The sequence below is a fragment of the Aspergillus alliaceus genome (assembly GCF_009176365.1).
Source record: "Aspergillus alliaceus strain CBS 536.65 unplaced genomic scaffold BDW43scaffold_29, whole genome shotgun sequence".
Taxonomy (NCBI): Eukaryota; Fungi; Ascomycota; class Eurotiomycetes; order Eurotiales; family Aspergillaceae; genus Aspergillus; species Aspergillus alliaceus.
The window spans coordinates 107018-119397 of NW_022474712.1; the positions used below are offsets into that span (position 1 = coordinate 107018).

At 48.0% G+C, this 12380-nt stretch overlaps 7 protein-coding genes across 7 annotated transcripts; 4 read left to right on the forward strand and 3 right to left on the reverse strand.

The window, feature by feature from the left end:
- Positions 1-1735: 1735 nt before the first annotated feature.
- On the forward strand, positions 1736-2925 carry BDW43DRAFT_312223 (uncharacterized protein; the record flags this gene model as incomplete). Its single annotated transcript, XM_032047329.1, has 4 exons — positions 1736-1791; positions 1853-1872; positions 1926-2027; positions 2588-2925. 4 exons carry the CDS (start codon positions 1736-1738, stop codon positions 2923-2925), a joined length of 516 nt encoding a protein of 171 aa, XP_031899060.1.
- A 314-nt stretch (positions 2926-3239) lies between these two features.
- Positions 3240-3614, forward strand: BDW43DRAFT_312224 (cytochrome P450; the record flags this gene model as incomplete). The annotated part of the gene is made up of 1 exon (XM_032047330.1): positions 3240-3614. The coding sequence occupies one exon, from the start codon at positions 3240-3242 to the stop codon at positions 3612-3614; it is 375 nt and encodes a 124-aa protein (XP_031899061.1).
- A 1099-nt stretch (positions 3615-4713) lies between these two features.
- BDW43DRAFT_279715 (SDR family oxidoreductase) lies at positions 4714-5746 on the reverse strand. The gene has a single exon (XM_032042339.1). It carries the CDS (start codon positions 5557-5559, stop codon positions 4801-4803), a length of 759 nt encoding a protein of 252 aa, XP_031899062.1. The 5' UTR covers positions 5560-5746; the 3' UTR covers positions 4714-4800.
- Positions 5747-5807: 61 nt separating this feature from the next.
- On the forward strand, positions 5808-7053 carry BDW43DRAFT_279716 (uncharacterized protein). The gene has a single exon (XM_032042340.1). It carries the CDS (start codon positions 6346-6348, stop codon positions 6643-6645), a length of 300 nt encoding a protein of 99 aa, XP_031899063.1. The 5' UTR covers positions 5808-6345; the 3' UTR covers positions 6646-7053.
- Positions 7054-7279: 226 nt separating this feature from the next.
- BDW43DRAFT_301110 (ubiquitin-60S ribosomal protein L40) lies at positions 7280-8072 on the forward strand (the record flags this gene model as incomplete). Its single annotated transcript, XM_032044999.1, has 3 exons — positions 7280-7287; positions 7480-7660; positions 7875-8072. The coding sequence occupies 3 exons, from the start codon at positions 7280-7282 to the stop codon at positions 8070-8072; spliced, it is 387 nt and encodes a 128-aa protein (XP_031899064.1).
- Positions 8073-8206: 134 nt separating this feature from the next.
- On the reverse strand, positions 8207-9575 carry BDW43DRAFT_110987 (Yip1 family protein). The gene is made up of 4 exons (XM_032037917.1): positions 9488-9575; positions 9380-9431; positions 8600-9305; positions 8207-8535 (listed from the first exon to the last, which is right to left on the reverse strand). Exons 1-4 carry the CDS (start codon positions 9530-9532, stop codon positions 8445-8447), a joined length of 894 nt encoding a protein of 297 aa, XP_031899065.1. The 5' UTR covers positions 9533-9575; the 3' UTR covers positions 8207-8444.
- Positions 9576-9748: 173 nt separating this feature from the next.
- On the reverse strand, positions 9749-11519 carry BDW43DRAFT_111012 (TBC domain-containing protein). The gene is made up of 3 exons (XM_032037918.1): positions 10978-11519; positions 10808-10930; positions 9749-10755 (listed from the first exon to the last, which is right to left on the reverse strand). Exons 1-3 carry the CDS (start codon positions 11231-11233, stop codon positions 9872-9874), a joined length of 1263 nt encoding a protein of 420 aa, XP_031899066.1. The 5' UTR covers positions 11234-11519; the 3' UTR covers positions 9749-9871.
- Positions 11520-12380: the final 861 nt, after the last annotated feature.

The following is a 12380-nucleotide window of genomic DNA, read 5'->3' on the forward strand; positions in this document are numbered from 1 at the left end:
AGCCATGGGACACAGCCCTCGAGCGAGTCACAGTTACCCAACTCCTTTCAAGTTAGTTGAGGCCGAAGGGTATTTGCAATTATTGATCACAAAAAGCAAAACCGCGGAAGCTGTCGGAGTGGTGAATGCTGTGCTTAGTATAGATGTATTCGAAGCATTAAATGAGGGAGGCGCTGACTGCACTCGTGATGAGGTTTAGCAATCTATGATGGAAGCCAACTACGAAGTTGGGTGAGAAGTGAGATTCGCAAAGTAGCGATCAGTTGAAATGGAGAGTTTGAGGGCTAAGCACGTCCGCCTCTGGGAAATCTTCTCCTCGCATGTCCCATACACGATATACCGAGCGGTGGAACGTCGTTTCATGCCCAAAAGTCACACCTATCAGGCCTAGATCATCCTCAATAGGTCAAGGCTGTCTGAATACCATAGCAACCTAAACCCATGCCATCTAGGCACGGTTGGACCAAGCAGGAGAGGTTCACGTCCCTGCACATGCTAATCATGAGAACAAGGCGTGTGATGTGGTGTATTGTGGGGCTATGAGATAGATAGTACATGCATGATCTGGTAGATTGTCTTCAGGCCCGAAACGAACCTTAGGAATGCAATCCAGACTGCGGTATAATTGGTGGACTTACGAGACATGAACCGTAGATCACATCCCCCGTTAAGGATCTCAGTCACATCCATTCAAATCGAATGTGAATGATTGGAATAAGCAAGGATCCCCATTCAGGATCTCAGCCCAACCGGGCGAATTTCCGTAGGGGAGCTGAGCTCCTGGTATATTGAAATGATAAGACTGGGGACTCGATAAGCTGAAGTACGCAAATAAAAGGGTAATATGAAAACCAAATCCAAAGAGCGCCGAACCAACACTTATGCTCCTCGGTAAAAGGAGCTGGTAGATGTACCTCGTCAGTCTCCATTTTACAATGGCCGTATATCATGGACTTGGCCAACCATCTGTATGCATAATCCTCTGATGGTTGATTTCTTCATCACGTTTCACTAATCAAGCCTCGAGGAATAGTGATATGATTAGTATGTAGCTTACCTGACTGTGTTAGCCCTAGTCAGCGGTGGCGAGCTATATACGACGCAATCTAGACAGCACATACCAGTGCAGGGGTCAGACTCTATTCATCCCAAATATAATATCACCCTCTAGCAGAGATTGGAAAAACATCTCAGACATCAATGAGCGCCGAAAAGCGCAGAATCGCGTGGCGCAGAGAAATTACCGTGAGCGCTAACCTAGGCCTATAAAATGCACGCCCAGACAGAGTATTTAAACCCAAAAGCAACAGCGTAAACGCCTTAGCAACTACTATACTCTGGATTTGACCTCGAACAGCTACCAACACTGATGTGGCTCGGCCCATATCGGACAATAATGTTGTACTGTCTTGGGCCGGGTGGGCTAACTACTAAATATGGGAACCACAATTCTCAGCTGTACGTGCTTGAACACTGAGATATACACGGCATGGTTTGATACGCGGATCGTCAGCTCAGTGTCATCTCGTAAGATTTAGATGAAGCCGATCGCCGTAACATAATCGACTCAATTCACTGTACTAATCAGGGATTATGTGATGCGATCTGTAGGGAATCGAGGAATGAGGGATGGTGAACACGGTTGCTTGATCTTACTCTATACCGTGCATTTGCTAGTAGTTTGTCGGAAGGGCTTCAACTGTCATGAGTGTCAGCAGCGAACGAGCTTTTCAGGATGCATCCGGACACAGAAAAAGGCCTCGCATATACTCTTCTTATTGAGTTATTTGCGTAAGAGAATCGTGGGTTTCGTTTGAATGCAATCTACTGAATTTAGATTTGCAGACACCAGTTTGCATATCCCATACAACGGTCAGCATCCCGTTCAGCTACACAAATATTGATTTTATGACTGACCCACACAGGATCTAATGCCCCCACGAACATGATGGATCGCACATGTAATCAATCTTATGCGTCTAGTGACGAAGCGCGCGGTCTCCGCCAGAACTTCCTAGGCCCGCAAGGTGAGCTGAGGGAGATATGCTACCAGTCGATCCGAAGGACAATGTAGACGAAACTGTACAGAGACAGCCAGACAGCCAAACTCTCTCGGATCCTCCTCCATTCAAAGTCGAGGTGCCATCCTCTTCTTCTAGTCCACTCCCTGTTCCTGACCGGGCCGCGGCTGAACTGCCTAATATTGAAGTGCCTACATCGGCGATTGTGCTCAGCATAGTGGCACAAAGCTTAAGAAGACGCCGAACGAATATTTAAGGCCCAATAGATATCTAATCTCACAGCGCAAATAATACCAAGTCCCACGTTTACCAAGCCCTAATTCACGGCGCACCCGATACCCTGATTATCCACGACAAAGAGAGCCACTCCTGGTGCCGACGTATCCTAGGTCTGGCATTTTCAGACGCACGCATACTCTCATACCGGAGCATTCTCACGCGGCATATTAACGTCCTGTGTAGGAACTTGAAGCGAATGCCCGAAATCAAGGGAAGAAAACGTTGGATATGTCGTTGCAAAGCCGCACCCGACACCGAGTGCCACTGCCCTATTAACTACCCTGTAGGCGACTACTTTACGTTCGACGCAATAGCCGAAATTATCTTCGGCATGCGGTATAATGCTCTGAGAGAGCCAACCTACCGGTTTGTTGCCCACGCGCTGGAAGCCTCCAACGTCCGCATCAATGCTCTAGCACAGGCCCCCATGCTGACCACGGGACGGCTAGACAAGAATCCTTTTCCAAGTTCGATCCGGGGAAGGAACCAATTTCTCGGATTTATCAGCTCATTATTGCGATGCTGCTCCAAGGCGTCGTTCTCAGACAATGGCAACATGTTCACATTTTTAGAGACGACTAAGGACCCAGTCAAGGAAAAGATGCTGAGCAAGTCAGAAATCTGAGCAGAGTACGCTACTCTTGTCGTCGCGGGTATCTTTCGTCATCCAAGATTTGTATATAGTACAAGGGAGCTGAATTCACATAGGAAGGGATGCCTCATCCATGACCCTGGCCGGCAACTTATTCTATCTCAGTGGCAACCCTAGAGCTTACCAGCATGTATGTGAAGAAATCCGCGGGAAGTTTGCAACACGCGACCAGGTCACTATGGCATACTTGAGCTCGTGCGTGTATTTCTGTGCATGCATCAACGAAGCCCTGCGGCTGTCTCCACCCCGTCGGCGGAGCCCTCTGGCGAGAGATTGGTCCTGGCGGTATGACCATCGGCTCGCTCGAGCTGCTGGCAAGCATTGATGCTGGAACAGGCATCTGTAGCCTTCATCATAATGAATACCACCCGGAACCATTCGAGTACCGACCCGAACGGTGGATCATCGGTGAGAACGGCTCAACGAAAAAGTCAGTAGCTCGGGAGCGGAGCGCGTTCACCCCGTTTTCGAGTGGTCCTCGCAGTTGTGTAGGCAAGGGGTTCGCATATCATGAACTGACATTAACATTAGCTCATGCCTTGCTTCCGTTTGACTCTCAGCACGTGGATGGGTCAAAGAAAAAGGAGTTTTCACTGAGAGATCATGTCACTGGAGCAAAAACAGGCCTTTCTTTGCGTTTTACTTTACGGCAGCAGCAATAAACTCAGTGCAGCCGAGGAGTCCCTCATACACCTTATACCTAGCAATGCTGCTTCAGATCATCCAAGAGATTCATTGAACCCATTTTCGAGGACCTATGATACAGAGATAGTGGTCAATAATGACACAGGCTGCTCCCATTTATGTTACGGCGATCTCACTTCAGATTATGCGACCTCGACATACATCACAGAAAGCCTCTGGTAGCCAGCCACGCGAGTTGTACCACCTTAAGGTAATCTCTATCCTTAATTCAACGAAAAGAAAAGCAAAAAGGACGCCGTGTTATACGCAATCCAAATGGGGATTATTACTTCTACTGCGCCACGTTATGCGGGCGCACCGGTTGTTACCGCACATTTGCCGGATATGGAGTAGATCTTGGTCAAATGGTACTTTCTTTTTTCTTTCCCTCTTTCTCCTCTCAGTTATAATCTCTAATTTTGTGTTTATTGTCGGAGGTTGTGATATGCTACAGTGTTGAGATCCAATGATAATAGCACTACGACAAGGAATACATTTACCATATTGCAAAGCCCAAGAGGATCTCACACAAAAAATGCTAAACCATTCCAAAAAAAAAAAAAAAGAAAAGAAAAGAAAGAAAGAAATGATGCTAGACAATAGCTGGTATCAAGGTGGACAGTAGATGATGAGAAGATCAATGCTGAGCTCATATTCCGATATGGTGGTCACTGTCAGCAATCTGCACGATGTGCTCATCACCCGAGTCGATTGACGCTATAATTCTACTACAAAGAGCACCATTCGTATAGAAGAAATTAGCTCGACAGTGAAACTAGGGTTGAAAGCATTAGGACAATAGTGTAACCCACATTTCGCCCCCAATCCTAGGAACAAAAAAAAATCATAAATATACGACAGGGATGATAACACTAGATCTAACTATAAATAGTAGGGTAGTAGAATCCACAATAGAAGCTCCCATCTAAACAATTAAGACTTGTGAGTAGAAGCTTCAGCTGGATGCTTTGGTGGTGCTTTCCGATTGAGTTCTTGGATGATACGAGACACCCAATATATATGATCGATCTAGTCTGCTACCACTATAGGTAACTGTGTGAATAGGATAATCCATTCGAATATTGAAGCGTTAATTTAAGTGGACTGCTTTGAAAAACTACTGAAGCAACTTTTGCTACTCGAATCTCCGTTAAAGCAGATCCATTACCATAGCAATTCCTGTCCCTGGTAGGTAATGAACTTGCCCGAAGTACCCTCGCGAGTCGCCCCATCGATCACTTGCAACATTCCCTTGACGCTGTTTTCGACAGTCTCAGGCGGGCCAGGCGCGTATCCCCACTGCTGGGCAACGAAGTCTCCAGCGCGAGTCTGCACCCAGCCCGGATGCAGGGCCACTGCGACTAAGTTCTCGTGCTGAACATGGAGGGCCCGCGTGATCCAGTTACCCGCCGCACGGCTGGGCCCATAGGCGCCGCCGGGAACGGGTTCTTGGCCGCCGATGGAGCCCACGGAAGAGCTCATGTTGATAAATTTGGGTGCGGCAGTGGACTTTTGTAGTAGGGGCCACAGGCCCTGGAAGACAAGAAGCGGAGCAATTGTGTTGGTTTCGAAGGATGCCCGCAAGTCCTCGGCTGAAGTCAATGCCGCCGGCACCATGGATGTCGCGTATCCGGCGTTGCAGATGAGGACGTCGATGTGATCAACGTTAATGGCAGTATTGAACGTCTCGATAACTTTTTCGGGGGCAATAGCTGACGAGAAGTCAAGCTGGAGGATGTGGAGGCTGCTCTTGTCACCTGCGTTTACGGACTGGATCTCGGCCTTTAGGCTGACGGCTGCCTCCTCGTTGCGGACAGACGCGATGACCGTGGTAGAAGGACGTGCCAGGAGCGACTTTACCAGACTGAGGCCGAGGCCTCTGTTTCCTCCGGTGACAACGTAGACTGTGTTGCTGGATATCATAGCTACTGCAGTTGGTAAAGGCCAATAGTACAGTAGAAGTAATAATAGAATTGTCTGTTAATTTACAAGTCAATGGTTAGTACTAGTTTCAGGGTGTACTAAGAGAGAAGGTGAAAAGAGATGGGGAAGTAGATATAAGCAGGCAATGGAGGTTTATTATAATTGGGTCATTCCGGCCTAAGGTCTTTGTTTGCTTTCTTATCACTCAGGGCTTCTCATCACTTCACTCGGTCAAACGATCTGTCTTCTTTCCCTTTTCCCTTCTTGCCCCATAGCCATACATCAGGTTGATCTACACAACTTTTATACATGAATCTGATATATATAATAACGCCTCGATTCGTACAAGAATTCCTCATGGAGATCTGCAGGTCACCCCACCTTAGCGAACCCTAGTGGCTTTCTGCCTGAGGCATCAACTTTTACTCGCTATCGATCGGGACAAAGAGCTCGTCGCGGCCTGGCTCGCTATTTCAGCCTGAGGATCCGCTCTATCGGCTCTAGCCTCATCCGCTATGCCATCCCAGTCGTTGTATCTGTCAGTGGTGAATTCGATCCTCCCATCCGAACCAAAGATCTTCTCGTCCCATACATCGTTTTTCCTCTTTGCTCCCTCCCATACTATCTCATCGACACCCACAGCCCACGCATCCTTGGCAGTCCCTGGCAGTCCCTAGGATTCCGACGGTGAATTACTCTCTGCCAGATAAAAAGGACTCTATAAGAACGTCACTCGATGAAGCACTGCTTGCTCTCACGGCTTGTACGACAGGATATAGCTCGTTTATGCTTCTAATCTTGTTGCTAGCCTGTATACCCTTGGAGGACCCCTCGGCGAGTGGTTTTGCAAACAGTGAGTACTTTGACAGGCTTTCAGCGTGCTGGGAGTTTTTTATGATACCTTGGATCTTTGTCGGATGTGACTTCCTCTTCGTCGTTGAGGTGCAGTACTACGAATGGGGGCCGTTGGAACACCGTAATGCTGGAGGTCCATCTGTTTCCAAGTTGCTCGTTATCAACAAAGGAGCATTGATTTCACCATTAGCCAAGCTCATATGTATATACCTTTGTCCTCCGTTTATCTAAGCACCAGCTCATAGTGGCCGCATCAGAAAACGTAAATGGCACACGATAAGCCTCCAACAAAGCAGGTACTTGCCCTTCCCAGGCTGTTCCATACAGAGATGAGATGGTCTGTACATCATACTCCGTAGGGCTTCCCAGAATGACGGGGCACAATAGGAGCACACCCTCTGAAGCCCACCACAAAGCCTGGAGTTTAGCTGAACCAACTTCTCGTACTAATGGAACCCAAGCTCTACATACTGTGCTACCAGTAGGTCTGTAACAGTTTCTACCAGTTGTACACGCAGTATGTAGTGAGTACAAAGTTCCTATAGACAACCTAGAAGAGTTTAGGGTATGCCATCAAGTCTCCATGAGTGGAACTGGAACGTGTGGAGCAAAACCCCCAAAACAGGCAAGGTCGGGAAGCCGCGGCAGAATGGATGATTGATTGAAGGGACCATTGATACATACCCGTCAGCTAGGGCTTAGGGTACATTATGTGAAAACACAAGACATCACGTGGTCCACTTGTTTGCTAAGCGAGAAATGGTGAAATTGAGTGACATCGTTCCTTCCGACTGACCGGACCTCTTAGCGATCGTCAGCCAGCAACAACGAAAAATCGCAACCAGTATGTTACTCCGGCGTTTAGATGGAGTGGTTACTTTGATCTGGGAATTATGAGCTAATGTGTTCCTTCTTTTCGTGCATCTACAGTGCAGATGTAGGTTTCCCTCGTTCTCCGCACCCAATTTTACATTTGAACCCGCCGATGCGAACCAAACCGGCTGCGAAAACCATGACACGAACGAAAATATGGGGTGTGCGATGCTGACAAGAATGCGATTATAGTTTCGTCAAGACCCTCACGGGTAAGACCATTACCCTCGACGTTGAGTCGAGCGACACCATCGACAACGTCAAGGCCAAGATCCAGGACAAGGAGGGTATCCCCCCGGATCAGCAGCGTCTTATCTTCGCTGGTAAGCAGCTTGAGGATGGCCGCACCCTGAGCGACTACAACATCCAGAAGGTATGAAGGATCCCATTACCGAGGTGTTTTGATTTGGATAGCCTTTCGTGATCCGATATGAAATACGTGCGATTCGGTTTCCCACACAAACGATGGAGAGGTACCAGGTCCGACCGCACGGGTATCATGTGATAGGAACGAATTTGAGGCTTGGGAGTTAAACAAATATTGTGGAATACAACGAATGGTCGGCTGATGGACATCAATCTTATAGGAGTCCACTCTCCACCTCGTCCTCCGTCTCCGTGGTGGTATCATCGAGCCCTCCCTGAAGGCCCTCGCCTCCAAGTACAACTGTGAGAAGAACATCTGCCGCAAGTGCTACGCCCGTCTCCCCCCTCGTGCCACCAACTGCCGCAAGAAGAAGTGTGGCCACACCAACCAGCTCCGCCCTAAGAAGAAGCTCAAATAGACGATTACTTTCATCAATCTTGTTACGGTTTTTCTACGTTGCTGGGGTGGAGACATGCTGGGGGTTATGAGTCGATTGCAGCCTGGGAGGTTTTGTACGGCGTTAGAATGATGAACATTATAGCCGAAGTCAAATGCTAATAGTTGACTCCTCTCGGATCAAGTTGCAATCAAAACAATTGTAAAATTCAATTTTCGCTCATGATCCCTTGTTGTGATAGGTACAGTTTTGAAATACGTGAACAGCCACCGAGCGTAGAAATGAAAACAATGTCAAACATAGTCTGGAACTGGCTCTACTGCCTGAGCAGAGTCATGAAAGTCATCTAGCGGGTCCTAGAGGGTTTGAAATTGAGAGCATCGGCCGAGCCCTCTACACGCGTCGTTTGCCGTCATCATCATGCTTGTCGTCATGGTCCTTCTCATGGTCATCCTTGTTTTTCTTGGAAACTGGGCTTCCATGCCTAAGGACGTAATTTTATCAGCAAAGGTGCGGCACGTCAAAGGTAGGATTGAACGGGGTCTTACGCAAAGAACAGGATCTTAATCGCGATAGCAAAACCCGCATGGAGCAAAACGACCAGAATCAGCAGAGCCTTGCTAGCCTTGGCTTCCGTAGCACTCAAGACAGGATACAGATTACGTAGCAGGAAGAAGACGGTCCAGCCAAAGCCAACTCCAACAAGTGCCCAGTTAAGGGCTGTCAGAGGGCTCCAGCTCACCAGAGCAACCGCAATCCAAACCAAATTTGAGTATCCATACAATGCCCAGCACTCAATCAAGTCCGCCGTGGAGCTACCAAACCAACGCAGTGCACCCCACAGGGCGATTGGTAGAACGAATGTATACCCGTAGACCAGACCCGCGGCCCCGGAGAGGAGCGTGAAATCGTACGCGAAATGCTCCTCATCGTTGTTCGAGAGCCATTGCGAGATAGTACCAGTTAGGAAAAGGATCACAACCACGGTCGTGGCGATCCAGAATGGGCCGTACAGGTCAGCGTTGCCTTCAAGGACATCGAGGAAGTTACTGCGCGGGTACACTGCCGCAACGCAGCGTCTCAGGACCTCATTCGTGTCGACATCAAAGAATCGCGAGTAATAGTGGATCGACCACCAGGTGACTTTGGAAGGGGTGCCGCCAGGTGACCTGTCACGACCGCGGGAAGAACCTCCGCCGAGAAAAGGTGCCGAATCCTGTTGCGCTTTGGCATTGCGTTGATCATTTTCAAAATCTTGCAGAGAATGTGAGTTAGCTAGTCCCTATGACGAAACAAATGGAAGCCGTCATATAAGCAAACAAACGTACTTGACGGGTGGAACTCAAGGTCCTCCTGAAGGTCAGTATGACCGAGGTCGCCCTGTCACCGAAATTAGTTCATCTGGAGTCAAGTGGGCGAGAACAATGAGCGCGCACCTCAGTGTCGGCATCTACTATCACGTCATAGCCCCGGTTCGCCATGTTGGGCTGTTTGTGATATCTTCAGAGAGCTGTTGGTGGTATCCGAATAGAGAGTTGCGGAAGAGTACACATCAGCGGCTGGCGGCATCGTAGTAATCAGCCACACACTAGCCACTACCTTGTGGGACCCGTGGGTATGTCGACGGAATATGCATAAAATCTACTACTCTTTACACTTTTCTTCACAACCACAAACCAAAATTCAATAGCTCAGAATTGGTCACCCAGATAGTCTTACACATAATAGTATAGTAAGGTGGTTATTTACACACACACGCGCGCGCGCGCGCCATTTTAGCCGGAACCCCTCTTCTCCACCCAAAAAAATCCAGTGGAAGGCTAGAAGCCGTGGGATTGGAATGCCAGCTTGAATCTATTGATATACGACCATATGGTCGTGTCAAATCCCTTCTTCCTCATCCATACTGATATAGCACCAACCAAAATTGTGACGGCCACGGTTCCGATTGTCCTCTTGTGCTGCCACAAGAAGCCAACCACTTTCTCCTTCCGCTCCTCATAGCGCAGTTGCCGTACTTGTCTATCAAAAAGATCTATCGCTTCTTGTGTATTTTGCTTCCCAAATATATCTCGAGTACTCTTCAGTACACTGGCCAAAGGCAGCTTCCTCCAAGCCCCAAACGGTAGTGATTCCGGCGGGTAGTCATTGAAAAGTTGTACGGTACTCGATATCAAGCCCTCGAGATCTAGAGGGCACGGAAGCTTGGAGAGTGTGAAATGTAGCATTTCAGGTTCGTCTTCAGGGATTTCCAGCAACTCCTTCTTACGGGAAAGAACGATAGCAACGAAAAGGTAAATAGAGACGACGGGCTCTCGAGCCAGTAGAAAGTCAAATAGCCGGGCAATGTCACTATACTCTTGTATATCGTGAGCATATAATGTAAGAGTCGCCGCCAGTGCAAAGAACGGTTTGATATCCGCAAGGTGGCGTCGTAGGACGGGATCAGCCTTCTCCATGATGGCTGGAATGAGCTGCAAGTGCTTCACCGTTGGTGCAAGGGATGGCAGCATATAATCTCTTATCCGAAAGAGCGACAGTCGCGTGACTGCTGGGGCTGCCTTTTGCCCCCCGAGTACCAAGAGCAAAACTTGCACGATATCGTGATATCCTTGAAAATAGCAAAGCATTGGGTAATGCCGTAGTACTTGCTTGATTAAATATGACAGCTCGTTCTTCTTTAAGGATAGCTCGCCATCAGTGCCTATAAGATAGGGATTAGTCTATGTAAATATCTGGGATGCAAAATTACCCACAATTAGGATAATAAACAAATGACCTGTTCACATCAAGTTGAACTTGGTCTTCATCTGCATGCGGCGACAAGTCTTCCCAGGCGCCAACTTCAGGATCTCTGTCACTTTGAAGAAGAATAGGCCCTATTCCTTAGCAATTGATACGTGATAAACACTTTATTGGGACTTACAAGCTAGTTGTCTGATGTCATCGCGAATGAAACCCCCTTCTGAAGTGGCATAAGAGACCAACGCATCCAAATCGCGCATCTCACACGCTCGGCGAATGGCATCTTCCTTCTCTGCTATGCGAGCTGCGGTCTCGTCATTCTGAGTCCTTTCTAGGTCCTGAGACGCATTATCAGATGCAAAATCCTGTGCGGTTTCAAAGCATGTCTGGGAGCTGTCGCTGTCGGGTTTGTCTTTGCATTCATATTGATGGTCCATTTTAGCTAGAATGAGGAAGAAAACAACCCCGTTTAGTGATTGATAGTGTTAATGAAACCAATTCCAAGTAGAAGGCAAGAGGACAGTCGAATTTCGAATTAGTATTCATGTATTAGTTTTTCGACTGCTGGTTTTGCTATTATTATGTCTACCAGCTAGCAAGAGCCCCACGAGCCATATGCCAGGTCAGAGTGATGTGGAACTATGTTGATCGTTGACAGCGGGCATTAGGAGAAGATTGGCATTTTAGCGTGAACGATTTGCATACCAGATGGACTTAAGGAGCACTATGGAGTAAATGCATGCTGAGTCCAAAGCGGACACATCGCTGCAGGCCTCAGGCTAGCACCTACAGTGTCCCGTGATTTGTTGTTCATTGGCTTTTCCGCCGACCGCCCTAAACAGCGAACAAAGGCATCGACCCTTCAGCCCCTCCAGGATATGCAAATGGTTGTCAGCCTTGAGAGAGAGCCCCAGTCACAATCCAACAATGTTGCCACGATTTGATATCACAGGTCCTGCACTGAAAGGCTAATACTGTGGATTTGGTGCCTAAAGGTGACGCAAGAGCCATTTGAACTTGCCGGCAGCTTGAGTTACGGACCCATACGTTTCTTGGCAGTTGTTTTCCATATTCCCACCTAGCTGCTTTGTTTGTTGCCTCAAGCTTGAGTGCCGCATGGCTTAGGGGGAAGCGGAACGGGCCAATTGAACGCATGTCATCGATACGGAACTCATCTGTATGGTAGTCCGTATGCTGTAGTAAGTCTTTGAGGTCCACTCGTTTCCCGAGGAGGATATTCTAAGCCATGCAAACAGATACATTTCTTCTCTGCTGGAATTTCATTTTTTACCCGTTACTTGCTTCCTCAGATACTGGGAACGAGAAGCAATCAGTGGTCAAATACATCCTGGGTACTTTCACTCGGACCTGACAAAATGGGATATTGTCCTTATACTGCTCCAAGCATGTTAAATGAAGAACTTCCTCTCGGACCCTAGCGTTTCCCCCTTTGTTACCAAGCCTGCCCTTCCTCCTACCTGACCAATTTGGACCGCTACATCGGTATTGTGTTATACTGCGCAGGAACAGGTTTGAGGCTGCTTTAATTAAACGAGACGAATTCCCATCAAAAAGCTTGGCTCT

What these genes read in the sequence shown, in the direction of transcription:
- BDW43DRAFT_110987 (XM_032037917.1), bottom strand. Translation starts at nt 9,532, where the DNA reads ATGGCGAACCGGGGCTATGACGTGATAGTAGATGCCGACACTGAG. An exon ending in CCTTGAGTTCCACCCGTCAA is followed by an intron (nt 9,306 to 9,379) that starts GTACGTTTGTTT and finishes ATTCTCTGCAAG; the next exon opens with ATTTTGAAAATGATCAACGC. An exon ending in ATTAAGATCCTGTTCTTTGC is followed by an intron (nt 8,536 to 8,599) that starts GTAAGACCCCGT and finishes TTACGTCCTTAG; the next exon opens with GCATGGAAGCCCAGTTTCCA.
- BDW43DRAFT_279716 (XM_032042340.1), top strand. Translation starts at nt 6,346, where the DNA reads ATGCTTCTAATCTTGTTGCTAGCCTGTATACCCTTGGAGGACCCCTCG.
- BDW43DRAFT_279715 (XM_032042339.1), bottom strand. Translation starts at nt 5,559, where the DNA reads ATGATATCCAGCAACACAGTCTACGTTGTCACCGGAGGAAACAGAGGC.
- BDW43DRAFT_111012 (XM_032037918.1), bottom strand. Translation starts at nt 11,233, where the DNA reads ATGGACCATCAATATGAATGCAAAGACAAACCCGACAGCGACAGCTCC. An exon ending in TGACATCAGACAACTAGCTT is followed by an intron (nt 10,931 to 10,977) that starts GTAAGTCCCAAT and finishes GCTAAGGAATAG; the next exon opens with GGCCTATTCTTCTTCAAAGT. An exon ending in ATTTGTTTATTATCCTAATT is followed by an intron (nt 10,756 to 10,807) that starts GTGGGTAATTTT and finishes CCTATCTTATAG; the next exon opens with GCACTGATGGCGAGCTATCC.